General features: G+C 39.8%; 1 protein-coding gene across 1 annotated transcript; it reads left to right on the top strand.

Moving 5' to 3' along the window:
• The first annotated feature begins 5,510 nt into the window (after window positions 1-5,510).
• On the top strand, window positions 5,511-13,856 carry MUB4 (membrane-anchored ubiquitin-fold protein 4 precursor). Its single transcript, XM_028226091.2, has 4 exons — window positions 5,511-5,733; window positions 5,853-6,064; window positions 11,401-11,571; window positions 13,516-13,856. Exons 2-4 carry the CDS (start codon window positions 5,935-5,937, stop codon window positions 13,569-13,571), a joined length of 357 nt encoding a protein of 118 aa, XP_028081892.1. The 5' UTR covers window positions 5,511-5,733; window positions 5,853-5,934; the 3' UTR covers window positions 13,572-13,856.
• Window positions 13,857-14,017: the final 161 nt, after the last annotated feature.

The following is a 14,017-nucleotide window of genomic DNA, read 5'->3' as shown; positions in this document are numbered from 1 at the left end:
GCCTTAGCTAGACTGAGCATCAAAGGCCTCAGCCAGACTGAGCATCAAAAGCCTCAGCCAGACTGAGCATCCAAAGCCTCAGCAAGACTGAGCACAAGAGCCTCAGCTAGACTAAGCATCAGAAGCCTCAGCCAGACTAAGCATCAAAGGCCTCAGCCAGACTGAGCATCAAAAGCCTCAGCCAGACTGAGCATCAAAAGCCTCAGCCAGACTGAGCATCAAAAACCTCGGCCCGACCGAGCACCAAGAATCTCGCCCAGGCCGAGCAGTAAAAGCCTCAGCCAGACTGAGCATCAAAAACCTCTGCCCGACCGAGCACTAAAAACCTCGTCCAGACCGAGCAGTAAGAGCCTCTGCCAGACCGAGCAAGAGGCACTCGGCCTGCCTAACAAGTCTTAGCCAGACCGAGCGCCACAGCCCCAGGGTCAGACACATGTTATTTTCTCCTCAATCAAACCCTCACAAGTTAGCTCTCTCCTCCTCATAAACCACGCCTCCCTCCATAAACCACTAACTTACTTGAGCAATGTGGCAAACACACCCTTGTAATTTTACTACATTTTACAAGTTTAACTTTACTCTGCATTGAGTTTTTATCACAAGTTTAACTTTACTCTGCATTAAGTTTTTATTACAAGTCCAATTTCGCTCTGCCTTAAGGAGTCTACCCAGTCCTTATTACAATTTCAATCCCACTCTGTCTTGAGGAATTCCTAAATTCAACTTTTATCACAAGTTTACCACAAGTTTTTATCACATGTTTTCATCCATTTCAGACGCACAAGCAAAACAGTCAAAGGCAAAACACAACTGAAATTTTATTTATTCACAACCTTATACATAAGCTCATTACAGCAATTCGAAAAAAAAAAAAACAAAGCAAAAACAATATCGGTGCACAGTCTTTTTCTCCTTCGTCCCCAGTTACTCCTCCTCACTAGAGAGGAGGTCTTCTTCTTCAATGCCCTCATCCAGGGGGGTTTAGGCCACATCGTCTTCGCCAATCGTTACACTACTAAGGTCTAAGTCTGGGAACAGCTTTTCAGCTCTACGTTTGAATGTCTTTCAGCCACTATCCCAGTACTCAACCATTTCGTGCTTATTAAAGTCTGACTGCTGGAAGCTCTCAATAACTTCTGCTTCAGTTCTGCCTCCAGCAGTCGTCCTCGATGGGCCCGCCCCTCCAGATTCTTGCCTAGTCAGGCTGCTCGCGACCGCGGTATCAATCGTCATCTGAAATTCGGCAGACCCTTAGAATTGTTCTACTGCTGCGACACACATATCGGGATAAGTCGCCCTTTCAGAGGCTGCCTTCGCCCTCTCTTCGTCCAGCTCTTTTTGCAGGGTCGCCCTTTCCGACGCAGCCTTTGCCTTTTTCGCCTCCAATTCCTTCTTCAGGCTCTCCTTCTCCGCCGTCGCCTGCGCTCTCTCTATTTCCAACTCCTTCTGAAGCCTCCCCTTCTCCTCTACTGCTTTGGCGCGCTCGCCCTCCAGTTCCTTCTGGAGATCGCCCACTTTGCCATCGGCCTCATTTTTTTGCCTGACCAACTCTTCATTACTGCTCATGGCCTCTTCATGTCGCTCGACCGCGACGGCGCAGGCTCTTTGGGCCTTCTCCAACTTCTTCTGCTCGCGCAGCAAGTTGGAATTCGAGCGACACAACCTGGCGGCGTATGCTCTACAGCTTCACCTCAACTGCTTGTAGATCAGCATGGACAGCTTTCCAACTCGCCCTCTCCTTTTCCAACTTCGCAAGCTGGGCCTTGGCCTCATCTGCCTTGAGTTTGGCAGCCCCTGCTTTCCTCAACAGAGCCCCTGCTACGGTGGTTACCTTCATTTGGGCGGAGCATAACTCCCTCAACAGTTCAGCCTCGTTGAATCTAGATGCCGTGCGCAGGGCTGCCTCTTCTACGATCCCCACCAGGCGGTCTACCCCTGCCCTAGCTGGGCCTTCTTCTCCCTCCAGCCGCCCAGCCACCGCGCGAGCTTGGTAGATCGCTGTGGTCAGACTAACTCCCCCTCCTTGGGATGTAGGGCCCCCCTGGGGCTGGTCTTCTCTTCTTGAGCCAGGGCCGCTTGCCCCATCTTCTCCTTGCCCTTTAGGGACGACCCTTGCGACCCCTGCGGCGATCGCCGCCGTCACCACTAGCACCACCTCCATGCCTTCTAAAGCAACATCCACCGCTTCTGGGCCACCTACCCTTCCTGGGGTCCCCTCCACTTCTCTCCCCTCAGCCCCCTTGGCAGCACTGGTTTCCTTCACACCTGTCTCCCTCCTCCTCTTCTGGGCAGGCACTCCCTCACTCCGCCTCACCCTCTTCGTCTTCTTCCCCACGCCCAACGCCTCCATCTCCTTCAAAGACCTCTCATTCAAAGGGTCTGTTGGGGGCGGCCGTGGCATAAAATTGCCTAAGTTTTTCTCTCCCAAGGGTTTGGGGCGAGGTCGAATCCTCTCACTCGCAACCGATTTTGGTGGTCAGTCGGCCTGAGACTCTTTGAATTTTTGGGCTTTAGTAAGGATGGCCTGATCCTCCGCCTTTTGAGCCCTTCTCCTCGCCTCCAACTCCGCTCGGTCGAGGTCCTCACTACTTGGCTTTGGACCCAACCCTGCCTCAAACAATGCAGACGGCTGAACAAGCTCGTCCCATTTGGCCCCTTCTTTCTCTCTCCACTCCTTCACCCTCCCCTCCGCGACTGCTCCCAGTTTCGGCTCCACAGACCTGGTGGGTACTTTCCAAATGGTGTGCACTCCAAGCCCCCTATTGACAGACACGTAGAACCATCGTGGTCACCACCCCTTGATCGATGACGGCAGCCCCGCCACCAACCCTTTCCCCACTGTTGCCTGCAGAGTGACCCACGTCTCCTGCTGCCCCGAGGCCTTATAATATGCAAAGAATTCGTCTACTGTCATGGCCTCCCTTCCATTCGCCTTCGGCCACGCACTTGCACAGGCCAGCAGGATCTTCCATGCATTGGGTATTAGTTGCCCCGGTGCTACCTCCAGACGGTTGAGCACATCCACTACCACTTGCGGCAGTGGCAACCTCAGTCCACCCTTCAGAGCTTCCTCATAAAGGGAAAACTCTCATGGCCTGGCGTCAGACGGCTTTTCCGTTGATGTCGACAGCAATAACTCCACTTCCACAGGGATCTGGTATTTTTCACGGATAGCCTCCAACTCCGCTGCAGTAATCGTGGATTTGTCAGCCTTCGTGTGCCAATGATCTGGTTCCGCTTGGCTGATTGGCTTTGAAGCTGCTATCATGGTGGAACCATGGGATCGTACCACCGACTCCCCCACCCTCTCTGTCCTATACTGCGCCGCTAGCTCCACTGCATCATCATCACCAAGTGGATCCACCCTCACACTCACAGCTTCTTCTTGGGCCATTTTTATGGAATGTTTGCGAATCGCTTCTGACGCAGGAGCAAGAAAATTAAAAAACTGTTGCAGAGGTGTATCGTGAGCAACGAAGGAATTAACACTTCGGATGTTTTGAGTTTTTGTAAAGCCAAAACTGCCTTTTCAACACCCATAATGACCTATCGTTTCATTTCTGCTCCAACGCCTAACCTCCCCCCCTAACATATTGCCACGTGTACAACCATGATGCACTGTCTGCTCCCCTTACCCTATCTTTTCCACTTCAAATCATCACTTGACACGCCGCCTCTTGAGCCCCGCGCCCCTCCGCTCGGCCTTTGCGTACGGTCGCCCCTCCTCCCGGTCGGCCCCCCGGTCGGCCTTCACGCACGGTCGTCCCTCCTCACGGTCGGCCTTTCGCTCGACCTTCGCGTGCGGTCGCCCTTCCTCACGGTCGGCCCTTCCGCTCGGCCTTCGCGCGATCAACCCTCTCTACGGTCGGACCATCTCACGCTCGGTCCACCAACTCGACCGCCCATCCCGGTCGGACTCATCTTCCTCATACATATTTCCTTCGTTGGATTGAAGCTACACTCGGGAATGAGGGACTACTGACATGGACAGGCTTACAAAGGCCATGAACCACTATAAACAACCCAAGCTCGTCAATCGGAGCCCAATACATAACCCAGCCGAAGAAATCCAGAACAACTAGAATCCAACATGGCATAAGAACCAATGGCATTCAGGCACGTGGTGGGTGAAGGATGAGCCACATCAGCAGACAAAGATCTGCAAAGTTATTGCCACTGCACATCACCATTAATGTAGCGCGTCAAAGCATTTATTACGACAACACTTCCCGTCGGAACAGGGTCCCCTTACCCTGAACAAGGTAAGCTACGGCATAGACTTTCGGTGAGGAGGGCAGGTCGGAAGAGACAGCGAAATGATTACCAAAGAATATAAGCAAACGTTGAAGACAAGAAGAAGGTTAAGCTTTCTATCTCTAATCTCTCCCTCTATACTCTACTTCTCTTCCTAACTTGCTCGTCGGAGGGTTCACTGGGGGACTATCTCGTTCCCTGTGGAACTTGTTTGCAGGATATTCGGTGGGCTTGATCATTTTGGACTTGGGCTTGAGGAGCTCGGACCAGTTCGCTTCATTTACTGGGATAAACTGTATCATCAAAAACTAATGATATTAATGACAATGGTGAGTTTTGGTGGGGTGAATTGGAGTTTTGGAGTGAGAAAGAAGAAAAAGAGAAAATGATTAAAACTTGGAAAAGAAGATGAAAAGATTTGAATAAAAAGAATACGTATAATTGATTAGGGTATATTATGAAAAAAAAAATATATTTTATTTTAATATTTAATATGTGTTGTCCTTATTAGTACATTCACATTAAGATATAATTAGAATTAAAATTTTAGAATTTGAATTGGGTGCATTGAGATAATTTTTGGGTTCAAATAAAATGGCCCGTACATGTTGTGTCTCGATTTAGTTGGCCAATTGTATTTTGACTATAGCAAATAGTGTTGCACCAACAATAAAAAAAAAAAAAAAAAATGTTTTGAAATTTTAATTTGTGAGTTCTAATAGTTCTAACGGGTACGTAGGATCTATCTATTATGATGTTTTAATCTTTTTTTTTTTAATTTTAGTTTTATTTTTCACTTTATTAAAATTTAATTAAATTTTTAATTTTGGAGGGATGTATGACTATTAAAAAAACCAAAGTTGGTATTGTAACAAATTTTAGGTCAAGTTTGGCAAGTTGTCAAAAAATTAAAAAGTCAAAAAATTACTCAAAAAGTTAAAAGGTTATCACTATTCACCAAAAGTCAGGCTGCACAACTCTCGATCCTAATTTTTTCCTACACACTAATTTATATAATTTTTTAATACATATTTTTTCATAAAAAATTAAAAAATTAACTCAAATATTTATTTATTTTTTTTAATTTTTTAATATAAAAAAATAAAAAATACATACTTTAGACACCTCAAAAAATTCCTTACTCACAAATGGACTGCACATCTCTTTATTTCACTGACAAGATTCCAAAATTTGTAATTGTCCTGTACTTTCCCTTACTCGGCAAAAACAAATACCATGAATAATAATAAGTGTAAATAAAATGAAAAACAAAATTACTAATAAAACCGTGGCTTTAATAGTAGAGAACTAGAGAGAACTTGCCCCACGCACAACACACAGCAAGCAAATAACAGTGAAAGCGTCAAGATCGGGTCTAGGGTTCCTCAAATTCATCACCTCTTATCTCTCTCTCTCTCTCTCTCTCATCTCATAATCCACAGTCAGTTGTGGAATCTCTCTACAACTTCTTGCCCTCAGGTAGACGCATATCATTTCTTAATTCACATTTAATTACTGTAATTGCTTCATTATTTGTTTCCATTTTCGATCGATTTGTGCTGTTTATGTATTTATTTATTTTTTTATGCATGTTTTAGGTGTTGAAATTGGTGGGAAGGGTTAGTTGTGGTTTGGTAGGTTGATCGGAGGTTTTGTTGAAGCTGAGATTTGAGGTTGCAAATGCCGGACGAGGACTTGGTGGAGCTTAAGTTCCGATTGTATGACGGAACAGACATCGGTCCGTTTCGGTACTCACCGGCTTCCACAGTAGCCATGCTCAAGGAGAGAATTGTCGCTGAGTGGCCTAAAGGTTAGAAGTTTTACTCTTATGGGTACACTCTCGCCGTGAATTTAATTGTATCCATATCTATATCTATATCTATATCAACATATCAGTGTTTCAATTGAAGTTGGTTTGTTCGATGGTAATTATGTGGCATTATTGTTCCTTGGATTGTAATAGGTGACCCTTTTATTTGTGTGAGATTTATTCAATTAAGAATGGCAAATCCTAACGATCACTGCCCTGCAACCATGGGGCATTGTGTAGTATTGCAATTGGGTGAAAAGTTCATTGGAAATAGGTTGAAAGCTTAAAATGGGTTCTGAAATAAGTAAAAAATGTTTCAAAATTGGTAAATGCTGTCTCATGTTATTCATATTTTTTATTTTTTTGTTTTCATGTGCCCCAAGGCCACTTGTTAGCAATAACATGAATTTTCACCTGTTGAAATTTGGAACCAATTTATGTATATATATATATATATATAATTTTTTGCCTAAAGCTCAAGGTTACTTTGTGTCTGTTGGTACTTGATAAGAAATGTCCGTCAGTTCTTGAAGCATTAAATGCATAGGGCTTAGATCGTGTGCATGATATATGAATGGAACTCCTCTTGTTTACGAGGCAAGGAGGGCCGCTGCAATCCACGTGAAATTTTTGGGTCTGAAATCTAGTTTTTATGCTGTTTAAAACAGGAAAAAATGGGTTTTTATTCTTACTGCTGCAAAAGATCTTATTCTATGATTCTAAGTATATCCAGGTAGAAAGTTTCTGTATCCTTCCTCTTTAAGAAAGACGACTAATATATATACATGTATGTTGTCCTTATCATTCTTTCAATGGTTAACTAGAAGAACCTAAGCTTATCAAAATATTTTAACTGAAAAAAGTACTTGCTGGCTTCATTAAAAACTTTGGTGGTATGCTCCAACTTCTCCTTGATGGTTTCCCCATGCAAGTATAAAGACATGCACTCTATAGAGTTTTATACAAGTATATGACACGTCTCATTTTTATGCTTTGCCTTCTATAGTAACTGTCATCTTAAGTGAAAAATGAATGCCTGGTTGCTTCATTTGTAAACTAATTCTCAATCGTGACTATTTTATAGAAAGGCTAATATAGTGGGAAGCATTCATCTTTATCAAGATGTACATATTCACAAATACGATGAAGTTGTTTGTCATCATTTGTTTAATCCAAATAATCAGCACCCTCTCTCATAGAGTATTTTCACACACTATAATTTTTTGATTTAGCTAACTATCCTAGATCCATAATCACTAGTTAATGTCACCTGAATATTTTGATAGTTGTGGAGTATTTGTGCCAAGTATGAGTCTTATGACATCTTAAGGTTGGGGATATGGTATCATAATACATTTTTGTTGTCCTAATTGGGTCTTATATTACCAATTTATATGTTCTTTTAATGAACATTAAATATAAGTGTATGTATGCATGTCGAGCTCCACAACATGGCATCACCATGTCATCTCCATATTGGCATCTCAAAAGATCATGGTCCTAGCCTCGTGAAGTGACGTGGATCAATGACATGTCTCTACAGGCTCTCCTCTAGCAAGTCTAGAGCCATGATTTTTATCTAGTGGGGGGGAATTTTTTACCTAGAATCATATACAGTCGCGCCTTTTTTTTTTTTTCTTTCATATTTGCTAATAGAACAAAATAAATATTTTAACATGCTAAATATTTTCCTAATTTAAACCTTAAGTATATTTATATTTAATGTCCTGAATGGTAGTTATAGAATTCTTCATAGATGTTAATTAATTCTCTTCATAGATGTTAATTAATTCTCTTTGAAAAGGAAAAAAAAATGGTTAACTAGAATTTAATATCATGTAAACAAATTTTCCCATATCCATCAACAAATTCACATCAAATCTCAAATTATTTGCATGCTTCACCTAAAGAAATTCACCCTAGAAATCCAAACTTTTCGGTACCTCCAAATTCATGAAAAAGAAAAAGCAAGCAAAAGCCTAATATGTGTGTGTGTGACAAAGATGCTAATCAACAAGAAAAAGATGATTATCCTAATTTGACAAAACAAAAGTACGTGAAGTGGACCATAATACGCATACACATACATGCGTGAATTATGATTAAATGGCACTTTATGTTTATAAAAACACAGTATATAAGACTTAATGCATCTTTAACTTCAATGCAGGGTTTTGTACTTGGCTTTGATAAATTTGCTGTTTTGTATTTTTGCATTCTTGCCAAAAAGGGCTGCTGCTATCAATTGATGGGTTGCCACCAGAAATTATAATCTTAACCATATAGTATAGCAGATGAAATTAGTCTAAATGAGAAACACACATATATATATTTTTCTTATAGTGGTTAAATTAGATAATGGATTTCATTTCTTTACCTTGTACTTGCTTGGTTAACAAATATTGAACAATAAATACAAATTCAGGCAACCTAAACAATCTTCGACTCCAACGAAATGTGTAAGATGTTGTATTCTGGCTCATCATATGTATGCATGGGGAAACTAAAAGTGCTTACTGTCACGCTCTATTTCTGGGGAAAAAAGTAGTCCCGTGGTACTCTTTTCTTCCTTGCATGCCACAATGATTCATTTTTCATCTTTTTTGTAAATTCGGTTCATGCGCATGATGCCTAGTGAAAGTGTGCAACCAAACAAAAGCCTTGTCAAAATGTAGGCTCACAAATCTGATGCTGGAGGAGGTGATGAAGGCAAAGTATGGATGTATGTAGTGAGATTGGATGTCATCAGAAGATTCTGCCTTATGGAATAGGTCTTTGGAAGGGCATCAGGAGGGGATGGAGTGTTTTTAAAATCCATATGAGGTTTTTAGTGGATAATGATACAAAGGTTCGTAACGTTGTTTACATCACCTTTGGTGTGGGGAGGAGATGTTGTGGGTGGCTTTTTAAGCTCTTGTTAGGATTGCACTGCATAGAGGAGTTGCAGTCAGCGACTACCTCAAGATAAAAGGGAACAATATTTTCCAGGATATTGCGTTTCGAAGATTTAAATGATTGGGAGGCGGAGGAGTTGATACCTTTCCTTGGGGTGTTTATGCATTCTTGGAGGACAGCTAGAGTGCATAGGAGAATGGAAGAATGTTTGGTGCTTGGGGCCTTTGGCTCTGATGTCAGATTATTTGGAAAGAGCACACATGGCTTGGCGACTCCTATTTTATTTTGAAGACTAGGATTTTGTATATTTGGTTTTAGGTTGAGTTTGATCCCTCTTTGAACCAAATTTTGGATTTTGAAGAGGCTTATAAATAGATCTATTGTATAGATGTGTTTTGTTTAGTTTTCTTGCTTTGAGATACTTGAATTATGTGACTTTCCTATGTAATTCTTTTGATGGATAATAGACTTGCTTTTGTTTCAGTTTTTCAAGCTATTCATCTCTCTCTCTCTCTCCCCCTCTTATCATTGCCTTTTTTTGGGGTAACTTTTTAATATAGGATATTCATGCTAACTTTTTAAATTCAAACACATTTTTCACTTGGTAAAAAAAAAAAGAGAAAGAGGAGTTGGCTTGATTTTGAAAAGTTGCAGGTTGCAAGATTTCTAGAGTAAGCCACAAGAATTTTCTAAATAACTATTTTAAGGCTTGACCAAACCAGCCTGAGAATCATATCTTGCCAAATACCTACACAATCCCCAAGCCAAATAGGAAAAAACCCACCACCCTGGAGAGAGAGTGAGAGAGTGCATTAATAATGATTCTTTGTCATCAATTGGTGAAGATTCCAACAATGAGAAGAGTTGATAAGGTATGGTATATTTGGTAAATGGCTGTGTCATGTCGTAGAGGTGAGTTGGCGCGATGGCAAGTGCTATCTGTCCCATTGTTGTTCGATTTTCAGGAATTAGTCTCTCCACAAAAAGTGGTGATATGGCTGTCTACCTACTATCTCTGCTGGACCTTACTCTAAGCAAGAGCCTTGTTCATTGGGTAGGACTTTTATTATTATTATTAATTATTTATATTTGTGTGTGTGATGCCATATTGAATGGTTATGCTAGTTATGGCAACTGCACCATCAATTTTTCATTTTGATTTTACACACTAAGACAATCCATGTTGCTCTCCATCTTTATATAAAATCACAATAGATGTTGGAAATTTCATTTCCTTGTCCTGCTGCATCAACTAAATGGTTAATATAAGTTGTTAGCACCAAATGGTTTTTGGCTCATAATATCGTTTTCTTCTAATGACCAATGTGCATTAATCGCTTCAGCCTTGAGTTTCTACACTTTGTCAAGCAATAAAGTAGGATATGGATATTTGGATTACATTGATATTTTATGTCATTTTTTAGCTTTTGTCTTAATTGCTAAGAAGCATGGACATAGATATAGATGCGGACACGGGACACAGCGATTTCAAAAAAATTGGGACACACTGTGGGAACATGGCAATAAAATATGTTTTCATATATTTTTATTTGCTATCTAGATTAATATTACATCTACAAACAATCAATATCAACAAAAACTAATTTTAATTCTAATTTTTTTTGGTTAAAAAAACACTTTTAAATTAACACTTATAGGCCCCGTTTGTTTTCAGAGGTAGAATGGAGGGGATTGATAGTGAGGGGATTGTTAGTAGGGGATTGATAGTGAGGGGATTAAGTAAAATTGTGTTTGTTTTGATGATAGTTGTTAGTGTAGGAATTGTTAAATTATTTTTATATAAAATAATAAAACAAATAAAAAAATATAAAAAATTAAACATTAATATTTATAAAAAAATTCCCAATATATAACAAATAAAAAAAATAAAAAATTTCTAATCCCCTCACTATTTTTCTAATACCATCTCCTCAACTTCCATCTCAATCCCCTCCTCAACCTCCATCTATATCACCTTCACCATCCTAATCCCTTCCCCAACTCTACAAACAAACACAACATTAAATAACACCTCCACCATCTTAATCCCCTCCCATCTACTTAACCCAAAACAAACGGGCCCATAGTTTGTATTTTTTTTATTATGAATGATCTATTAAGTATTTAAATCTAAGAAAAAAATAATAAGTATTCAACATTCATCAAAAGTACTAAATAGCATGTTCTTAGTGTGTCCCTAAAGTGTCTCCTGAAAATAAATTAATTAAATAAGGGGGACATGTCATGTGGTGTGTCCCGGAAGTATCCACGTGTCCCCGAAGTGTCTGCGTGTGCAACACGGATATGACACTTATTTTGAAGTGTTGGTGCTTCGTAGCTTAATTTCCTATATCTTCATTTTAACTGGCCTTTTTATTTTTATTTATTTTTATTTTTGTGATTTTCCTCTGATATTTGATAGTTGCATTGGTTTACCTTAGATAAAAAAATTGCACCCAAGGCAGCGAATGATGTCAAACTGATAAATGCTGGAAAAATTCTGGAGAACGGCAAGACTGTTGGCCAATGCAGAATACCATTTGGAGAGCTTCCAAAAAGTGTCATAACCATGCATGTTGTTGTGCAGCCGTCTTTAGCAAAAGCAAAAACAGGTAGTTTCTATCTTGCTGGTACAGTTTGGGGTGTAATGCCTACCCCATTGCAACTTTCCTGTTGGATGACTTGATACACTTGCGGTACATGAAAAAAATGTATTGGATTCAAATTCATAGGCATTATTTCCAACAATTGCCGTATCTATTTTTCACTTTCAAATATATTTATAACTGTTTATAAGCGATAGTTTTGGAAACTTCCACACTTTATGCTTTGATTTTTCAAAGTGGACAATCTTTTTGGGAGCAAAAATGGGTGGAAGGAGTATTTCATTATTATTATTATTTTATTCATATATATTTAAATTTTTTAAAATATATTTCTGGTTTAGTTCTCTGATATACATTTATTGACCTCAGTTCAGAAATCTCTTCAACCCAAATTTTGGTTTCCTGGTTGTCTAGGGAAAAAATAGTTATATTGCATCCTATGTGAAGATTTCTAACTGTTTTTGAATGTGCTATGCACATGCCTTGTTTTTGTGTAAGATAATTGATTGAATGTAATTGCCCATGTCCTCCCCCATTCATATAAAATGCAAGCCCCTTTTTTCAGTTTCTGGTAGTTGACTGTTTATTGTCAATTAGTTACAGGGACAGCCTCCCATGGAAGTTGGTTATCATGAGGTTAGCTTAGTGGCCAGAGCCTATGAATCTCACTAGGGGGTCATGGGGTCAATTTTCCTTTCACCATCCATTGTATGAGAAAAAAAGTTTTGTACAATATAATCATTTGGAAAGACGATGTAGGATCTTCTACTTTCAGCACCACGATAGTGAACAAACAGCTTAAGATAGCTTAGAGAAAAATAGAGAGAAGAGAATAGGAGAGGAAAGCCTAGGCAATCAGACCTAGGTTCATTAAATACCTCAGTCACAAGCTTAAACTAGATTTGCTAACCTCCCTTGGGTATTTCTCTACTCTTGGAAAGACGAGGTTAAAAAGTTACACAAGTTTTTCTTTGTGGAGGAACGACTCACCACCCTCCACCTCATTCATGAAAAAGTGATGGAGAGTACATTTTGACAAGACTTTTATGGTGATCTTGAGTAGAACTCTGAAAGATTATCAGAAGGATTGGGATTGTGTGCTGCCCATGGTGCTCTGGGTCTGTCATACCTCCCACCTCTGGAACCGAGACAGTTTCCCGTGCAAATGATAGTCTCCTACACTCAAATGGTCCTTCAAAGTATTTTGATTTGAGTTATTCCCTTTGAAGTGTTTTATATTGCTTGTACTATGTTGGTTTTGTTCCTTTTCTGAGTGCCCTGGCATATGATGCTCCGAGTTCAGTTATGCTATCTCATATTTCTCTGTTTTTCTTCCTAAAGTCTACCCAAAAATGTTGTATATTCTGTTGTTCTGATTCATTGCCACCTTCCATGGGATATTGGAATAGCTAGCATACTGTTGCTGCTGTGTTTGTAGTTCAGTCTTTACTAGATGACAATGACATCTCCACAGCAAAATGTCATTTGTATCATAGCAAATTAAATGGATAAAATAAATCACAGAAGAAAAAGAAATAGAAAACAGTAAATAGCTTACAAGTCAAGAATTACCTATGGCTGTTATTTTTCTTATATTTTGGCCATGAGTAGTGATAATGAGTCAGAGTCACTAATTGGTGATGGTGAAACTTTTTTTCTTTTAAAGTAAAGTAAACTTGTTTACTAAACTCCAATATTTATGAGACTTGGTGCAGTAATGGGAATTATTATTTTTAGTTACATTAGATGGTTTAGATGCATATTACTGCTACTACTGGGGTTGCAAAGCCCTGTCCGTTTAGTGAGGAGTTTATTTATACCAAGTAAATCAAGTATGTATTGGAACTGCAAATTTTGTAATATTTATTGCATAAAATCTTTGGATAATAGTTTGACTGTTTCTTCTCTAATATAGTTGCTGAAAGCCATGCATTTTCTTTGTTTGAACAGAAAAGAAGGTTGATGAGGCTCCGAGGAAAAACTTCTGCCAATGTTCAATATTGTGAGAAGTTAAAAGTTTGATTCAGAATTAATCTTGTGAGATTCTTGTTGGGATCAACCGGTCTGTGGAATTGAGCAGTTGGAAAGACAATAATTTGTAAACAGTACCATATACCTCATTTTACATATGTTTGTTGGAGGGCATTCCTTTGTAACACTGCTTGTCGTTTGTGATGCATATCTGCCTTTTATAAATTCTTGTGTTTGTGTACATTTATAGCTCTGCAGTCCTTTGCATATATTAATACAAGGCTTTTGGGGTTTGGTAACCTCAAAAGGGCTTTACGTTACCTTTACGTCTTAGTTTATATCATTATGACTAGGTATGTTTGGGGGTTGTATAACTGGCAATGCTGCTAAGCCTTCTAAGACCTAGAATAAAATGAGTGTGCCAGGACCTAGAATAACATGAGTTAAAGTTTTTTAAGCTGGCATTTGAGGGTAAGACTCA

Source organism: Camellia sinensis, chromosome 4 (genome assembly GCF_055761805.1).
Source record: "Camellia sinensis isolate YWXY chromosome 4, ASM5576180v1, whole genome shotgun sequence".
Taxonomy (NCBI): domain Eukaryota; kingdom Viridiplantae; phylum Streptophyta; class Magnoliopsida; order Ericales; family Theaceae; genus Camellia; species Camellia sinensis.
The sequence above is the reverse complement of the archived record's forward strand: the minus strand, read 5'-3'. Positions and strand labels throughout refer to the sequence as shown.

Excerpts from the sequence above, each read along its gene's own strand:
- MUB4 (XM_028226091.2), top strand. The coding sequence starts at position 5,935 with ATGCCGGACGAGGACTTGGTGGAGCTTAAGTTCCGATTGTATGACGGA. Across the intron at positions 6,065-11,400 it reads TGTCGCTGAGTGGCCTAAAG|ATAAAAAAATTGCACCCAAG; the intron begins GTTAGAAGTTTT and ends GGTTTACCTTAG. Across the intron at positions 11,572-13,515 it reads TTTAGCAAAAGCAAAAACAG|AAAAGAAGGTTGATGAGGCT; the intron begins GTAGTTTCTATC and ends TTGTTTGAACAG.